The sequence below is a fragment of the Cyprinodon variegatus genome, unplaced genomic scaffold (genome assembly GCF_000732505.1).
Source record: "Cyprinodon variegatus isolate N-32 unplaced genomic scaffold, C_variegatus-1.0 Scaffold453, whole genome shotgun sequence".
In the NCBI taxonomy this organism is placed as follows: Eukaryota; Metazoa; Chordata; class Actinopteri; order Cyprinodontiformes; family Cyprinodontidae; genus Cyprinodon; species Cyprinodon variegatus.
This window is the reverse complement of record NW_015150906.1, coordinates 53,091-60,577: the sequence shown is the minus strand read 5'-3', so window position 1 is coordinate 60,577 and position 7,487 is coordinate 53,091. Positions and strand designations below refer to the sequence as shown.

Genomic DNA, 7,487 nt, shown 5'->3' with positions numbered 1-7,487 from the left:
TTCACACCGATGTCGAGCGGTTGAACAGCGACCACACAGCTTTAATTTGTTTCACCATGTTTTTCACATCAGCTGTGAGATGGGCACGCATGGAGTTACATTTTAACACCGATGGTGATGAGTGGAAAAAAAAAAACACCTGGTCTCCTTACATTCAGCCACTCTTTCATCATCTCCTCAATGAGGTGGTCTCAAAAGTTGCAGTTACAACACACATAGGGCGCACCGCACCAAATGGCGCACCGCACATTTTGAGGGAAAAAAAAGACGTTTAAGTGCGCCTTATAGTCGTGAAAATACGGTACACACGTTGCCTCTACCAACTTCTCATCTTTCCGAGCTTTATGAGCACAGTATTTGAGAGCTTTATTTCTTGCTTGGAAAAAAGAAAAGGTTGTTGCAATTCCCGTTTAGATAAAAATGCTTTAAAATAGAGGTTCTTAAAACAATCAATTCATGAAAAAAAAAAACAAAAAAAAAAAACAGAGTGTTGATAGACCAAGGAGAAGATACCTGGATAGTCTTCTTTTGTCTCCAGGATTAAATGAGGATTTTGAAAACTAAATACATCCATTTAGCTTCAGTAGAAGTCATTATTGCACAGGTGTCATCACAGGTCAGCCCTAAAAAAAATTATCAGACAGCTGCAGTTGATCCAGGATTTACGGAGAGACGTTTCCTTAAGAATTAAATAAATAAATAAATACTGATATTGATAACTTGTCAATAAATATTGCGATAAATAAATAACAATCCCCATGAAACAAAAATATGTTAGATGTGTTTTATCTTATTTTATTTCATTATTTTCATGTATTAATTACTGAATACATTTATTTCTTTATTGATTTATCATATCGTATATTTCATAATGGAGTGTTATTTTGTAAAACTTTTTTACGTATTCAGTGTCTTTTTTTTAACTTAGCTTTTCATTTTAAGCTCATTTTATTTCATGTTCTTGCATTTACATAAGGAGGCAGAGTTTTAACTGTCAGGGGAAGTGCATCTGCTTTGCAGAAACTGAAGTACTCCATTCATGATGACCAATCAAATCAGAGTAATTCCTCTTGCTGAGCTCTGTTTGGTCCTGTTGCTACCCGATCTGTTCGCGAAGCACGATCTCTATCAACTCCTTTACACATGTGCAGGCAGATATTCTTCCAGGTCGCTATAAATTATGTAATTATGGTACTGAAACTACTTATTTCTGTCCTTAAATCACAAAAAATATTTAACTACGTATTTAAAAAATATTTAATGACTTCTCTGACAGTGATATTATTCTCTCAATAAATCTCCAAGGCTTCTGTTTTCAGACATTTAAATTAGTTGAAGATATCTAGAAAGATCAGAAGCATTCTGCAAAATGCTGCCAAAAAATCAGCATCAATGCTTTTCTTCTTGTCGTGTTCGATATTTTGCAAACTAGCTTCTGTTTCACTCATGAGAAGCTGCCAGCGCCAGCTAACAGATAAAACCCTGACACCTCATTTAAATATAAGAACATAAAATAATAAGGAGCTTAAAATGAAAAAAACGGAGTGAAAAAATAAAAGTCACTGAATAGGTAAAGTAGCTTTTCAAAATAAAAGTGTCACAAAATGATACTCCATTATGAAATAAATAAATAAATAAAAGATAAATAACTTATGCAGTTAACAAATCTTGGAATAAATAAAAATGTTGAAAATTATAAAATAAAAATTATTTTAACATATTTATTCTATTTTTGTATCATAGTGATATTTATTTATTTAATAGAATATTTATTGACATTTTGTCAATATTTATTAAATTTTTATGAAACAGCTCTCCGTATAGCTTTTCAAAATAAAAGTGTCACAAAATAATACTCCATTATGAAATAAATAAATAAATAAAAGATAAATAACTTATGCAGTTAACAAATCTTGGAATAAATAAAAATGTTGAAATATTATAAAATAAAAATTATTTTAACATATTTATTCTATTTTTGTATCATAGTGATATTTATTTATTTAATAGAATATTTATTGACATTTTGTCAATATTTATTAAATTTTTATGAAACGGCTCTCCATAGAGCTTTTGAAAAAATAAAAGTGTCACAAAATAATACTCCATTATGAAATAAATAAATAAATAAATAAAAGATAAATAACTTATGCAGTTAACAAATCTTGGAATAAATAAAAATGTTGAAATATAATAAAATAAAAATGATGTTAACGTATTTATTTTGTTTTATTTCATAGGGATATTTATTTATTTAATAGAATATTTATTGACAATTTACCAATATTTATACAATTTTTGTGAAACGGCTCTCCATAGAAATGCTGCTGCCTGTGTCATTGTTAAACTATCACCCCAGTTTTAAAGCACTGGGTTCATGTATGTAAGAGAATAGATTTTAAAATACTGCTATTAGTCTAGATATCAATGAATGGCTTAGATTAAACATAAACTGGACTTGTTGTCAACCTTACAGACCTCTCAGGTCATCTGGAACTAGTCTACTTTGCATAACTAAAAGCAAAACTAATTCTAGTGAAGCAGCTTTTGGCTTTTATGACGTACTTATCTGGAACAGTGTCCCAGAACACTGTTAAAGCACCGTTTATACATGTACAGTGTCCTTTAGCAATAATATTTAAACAATATTAGTTCAAGCCTGTAGACCAACTTTCTTTAATTTTATTATCAATAATTTTATTAAAATATCCCTCAATCACCTTATTATCTTTTAATAGATTGTTTAAATGACCATTAATTATTTGATTAGCTTTGTACCAATGCAATTTACATTAGTTTTTTGCTATTTTCTTTTCAATGTACAGCACTTTGAATGATCTTGCTAGTAAAATGTGATGTATAATCAAACTTGTCTATAAATAACAATTTAATTACAGTATATTTTATTATCTTAGTCACATTGCCTGTTGGACAATATGTTTTTCTTTTAGATGAAGCTGTTATTTCAATTTGATTTGGATTTTTTCAAATATATTTGTGTGAGCGCAATTTGTTTTTTTATGTTTCTTTCAAAAATATACTTATCACCTTACAGAATTTAGATCCTAAAACAGTTATGTTCTGTCTATAGCAACAGTGATCTAGAAAAAGAAGCTCACTAAATTCAAGAGAAGAACTTTATTACTTCATACAGAAAACTCTACCAGAAAGAGGATGCAATACAATGTAATTTTAACATATGACAAGTCAAATATTTGTGCTCCAGTTAAATGGTAGGGAATAGGTTTATGTATTCAATCAAACAATATGCAACTTAGATTAAAAAAAACAAAACAAATACACTTCATTTTTTTTTATTTATTTTACATTCAACATATATTCTAATGGAATTACTGTTAAGCATAGAGAGATCCTCATTTCAGAAGAAAGTGCCCCCAATGCTCTGTTTCATCCCAGAGTTATAACTTAAGGTTAGGCAACACTCAGTTATTAGATTACATATTGGGGGAAAAACAACTTATAAGGCCAGTAATACAAGCGTTTATGTTTACCAACAAAATACCCACATTTTAAGGTTAAAGAACATGAATAACTACTATTTGAAAACCCATACAGGGTGAATTATACAGATAGTGGAGTGGTTTCAATTATTACCGAGTACTGTTGTTGACTGCTCAAATGAATGATGCTAGATAGGCTTTAGTATAACTGTGTTCGTGTTGTGGTTGACTTAGAATACACAACTTAAGAGTCAGAGTCAGATACCGAACTTAGTATTTACTGCTTCTTTCATTTTCTTTCCAGCTAATGCCAATTTGCCAAACACATACTGCATTTTGGACATGGCTCCTTCATCCTCCCTTTTCTTTATCTCCCCTAGTTTCTGGAGCTTCTTTGGATCTCCATCGTCTTTCATCTTGTCAATCAGGAAGTCTAAGTGAACAAATGTGGAAAAACAATTCACTTTGAGAGCAATCTGGTCCAGATGGACAACATGTTCGTAGGACTCATCAAGCAATTTAGATTTCTGTGCTGAAAGATCTTTTACTTCAGCCTCCAGATTTTCTAAAAAGTTCAAACGCCTTTCTGTTTTAATTTTTGTCTTTATGTTGTCTACATCCTTCTGGACTTTCCTAGTTTTTGTCACATATCTCCACTGTCCTTTAATATGAGCAGAGGCAGGACATTTTGAAGAACACACAGTGCATATGCCATCTTTCATCACCTCACAGTCTATAGGGTTTTTAGAACTTGTGCATCCAGAAACGTGACAGTTTTCCTCACAGATAGTACAGCAGACTGCTCCTTTAATTAAAGTCATCAACCACATATCTCCTTGAATGTTCTCCTTGTCCTTGTAGGCTTCATCAAATTCTACAGTGAACTTCTTATTCTTGTCTTTGTTTTCTTCATAGCTCTTCAGAGATTCTTGGATCTGTTTAATCTCTCTTTGTTTTAGCTCAGACAGTGTGATCCTTTCCTGCAGGTTTTGGATGCAGGCAGACAGTCTGATACGTTCATTGAGAACAATCACGGTAGTTTCTAGTTTCTGAGGCTCAGTTTTACCCAGAAAGGCAGTAAAGCCACTCAGCCCTCTCGTTGCTACTCTATCGGCATTTTCAAGGTATTCTGGCTCCTCTGTTCTCTCCTCATGTTGGCAGTTGTTAAACAGGAAGTAAACTGGCTGTTTCTTTTCATCTTTTGCACACTTAATATCTGCAGCTTCAAGAGCCTTAAGCACATCTTTCGGTTTTTTTCCAGTGGAGTGGGTAACCAGGGCTACAATGTTTTTCTCTATGTCTTTTCCAAACAGAGACATCACTGAATCAAAGATATACTTTATTCGGTCACTGAGACGGTTAACACTTGACTTCAGCACCAAACCCACGGCATCAAGCTCATGAATGCCATCGTCTGATCTGAACAACTCAAACAATCTTTCAATGACTATGATATCATGCTCATAGCCTCTGGTGTCTCCATATCCAGGTGTATCAATGATGGTGAGAGAGTACGGCAGAGTTTTACCTTCAAAACCAAAGATCTCGTACACTATCACATCTGATGTCTGACTCTCTACCTGACTTCTCTTCTCGTCTTCTACGATCTGAAAGCAGATTTCATCCTCAAACTTCACTCCCATGACGTGGTTGACCATAGCGTTGATCAGAGTAGATTTTCCTGCTCCTGTTTCACCAACAAGTAAGATGGTTTTATTTGGCTTGTTCTGTTTTCTTCTACCAAATGTCACTCTGGTCATAGTCCCGATATTTTCTTTCCTTGTTTTAAGTTGGTAGACAGCAGGAGGCCCTGAGCTGATGGCAACACTGTTTGAGACAATATGTTGTAAGGAAGTGTTGTCAAACCTGTACAAAGAGCAAAGAAATAGCAGTTTAGGTAAATGCCTTTAAAGTTTAATTAGAAAATGCTTCAGGAATACACCATCAGTCTTAACAATCTTAATTTTAAGCTCTGAATGCTGCCAAACTCTGGGATAGTTCTCATGTCAACAAGGTAGGGGGATTTAAAACCTGTTTAATTCTGATGGGGTATAAATAATTTTCCTTAAATTAAACACGATTACTTCTATTACCAATTAAGTAGATCGATAAGGGTATATATTCCATTTCAATAGCAAGGTACCAGAAAACATAGCAGCATGGCTTTCTTCTTTAAAAAAAACACCATTAAAAAGCAAAAAGTGAGGGTAATTTGAGTCAAAGTAACCTTTATATCAGTCCTCAAGAATTCTGTTATAAACAAAGCCTGTTCAGTTAATGTAGTACTTTTAATATAAAACCGTAAATACTTGAGTGGACCTACTTGCAATCAATGACTGATTTGGCTCCTTCATCCATTTGTCCATCTATCCATTCAAGTTCATGCACCTTCTTTGTGTCTCCGTTTTCCTTTATCGTCTTAATCAGGTAGTCCAAATTGATGTACGTGGAAACTGAATTGACTTTCAGGAGAGTTGGATCCAGTTTAATGGCAATTTTGTAAGACTTTTCTATCAAACGACCCTTCTCTATGTTTAACATCTCCATTGTTTTTTCAAGAGACTCTTTAAGATTTTCCTGTTGTTTTGTATCCGAAATGCTCCTTGAGTACTTCTTTTTACATTCCTCTTTGGTTATCTGCACTTTCCTAGTCTTGGTGACATACTTCCAGTCTACTCTAACATGTTTTGAAACGGGACATTTCTTGCTACAAACAGTGCAAGAGTTTGATTTCATGACCTCGCACCTTTCAGGGTTTGGGGCCATCGTGCATCCAGGGAAGTGACAGTTTTCCTCACAGACGGTGCAGCAGACAGCTGCTTTAAAGAATGACTTCTTACCATCAATGGGTTCTTTATCTTTGTAGACTTCCTCTACCTCTATAGAGAAGTTTTCACTCATCTCTTCTTCGTGTTTCTTCAGAGCCTCTTGAATCTGTTTGATTTCTTTCTGTTTCAATTCAGTTAGTTTGATTCTCTCTTGCATGCTGTGGATGGAGGCTGTCGATCTGATGAATGAGTCAAATGTAACATTTACCTGCAGCTGCTCTGCTGAGATCTTTTGAAGAAAATTTGAGAATTGGCTCATTCCCCTCTCTGCCAATCTCCATGCTTCTTCTAGATCTGAGCTAGTTTCCTTTGTGCGTGCCTCAGTTTGACGGTTATTAAATGTTAAGTAAAGAGGGCCTCTTCCTTTCGTCCCATCAGGTTTCGTCCCATCAGAGTGTGTGATAAGACCTACAGTTTTTTTTTCTAAGCCTTTACCAAACAGACACATAACTGAATCTGAGACATTTGTCAGCTGGCCATGCTTTTCGTTTTCATTTGCTTTCATCACCACACCGACAGCATGAACTTCATGGATCCCTTCTTCTGACCGAAACAAGTCAAACAATCTTTGATTGATGATAGCATCATATTTAAGTCCGTCTGTATCTCTATAACCAGGAGTATCGATGATGGTCAGAGAGTAGGGCAGAGTTTTGTATTCGGAATCAAAGATCTCGTACACCACCACATCTGATGTTGACGTTTCATTCCCTTCCTCCACAATCTTATACCAAACCTTATCCTCCCACTTAACTCCCATGGCATAATTGAACAGCGCATTGACCAGAGTAGATTTTCCTGCTCCAGTCTCCCCAACGAGCAAGATGGTTTTATTTGGTTTGTTCAGTTTCTTTTTACCAAAAGTGACTTTGGTCACAGTCCCTAGGTTCCCTTTTTTTGTTTTCTTTTGGTAGATGGCTGGACATCCTGGCTGGACCAGTACACTGTGGAAGATAATAAATGTTAGTTTAGACATTGCCACAACCCCCCCTAGAGAAAACAAATACTTATAGACAACTTCCTGTTTAACAACAGAATTGACAAAGACTCCTGGATAGGGGTCAGAATGTCTTCAAAAAAACTGAGCGAGAGACTGGTTGCCCTCCAATTTAAACCTGTTTTGAGGTAATTCCCTATTTACAAAACTAGATATACTGCCACTTGCAGGGGTACCCAATAGGGAGGATTGGACAGCAGT

The 7,487-nt window shown here is 34.7% G+C and overlaps 1 protein-coding gene across 1 annotated transcript in view; it reads right to left on the bottom strand.

Moving 5' to 3' along the window:
• Positions 1 to 3,142: 3,142 nt before the first annotated feature.
• LOC107093941 overlaps positions 3,143 to 7,487 on the bottom strand; it is a 9,845-nt gene continuing 5,500 nt past the window's right edge. The window contains exons 3-4 of the mRNA XM_015389300.1: positions 5,785 to 7,233; positions 3,143 to 5,327 (exon numbers count right to left, since the gene is read on the bottom strand). Of these exons, the coding sequence (XP_015244786.1) occupies positions 3,719 to 5,327; positions 5,785 to 7,233 (3,058 nt within the window). The 3' untranslated portion in view covers positions 3,143 to 3,718. The remainder of the gene's footprint in view (positions 5,328 to 5,784; positions 7,234 to 7,487) is intronic.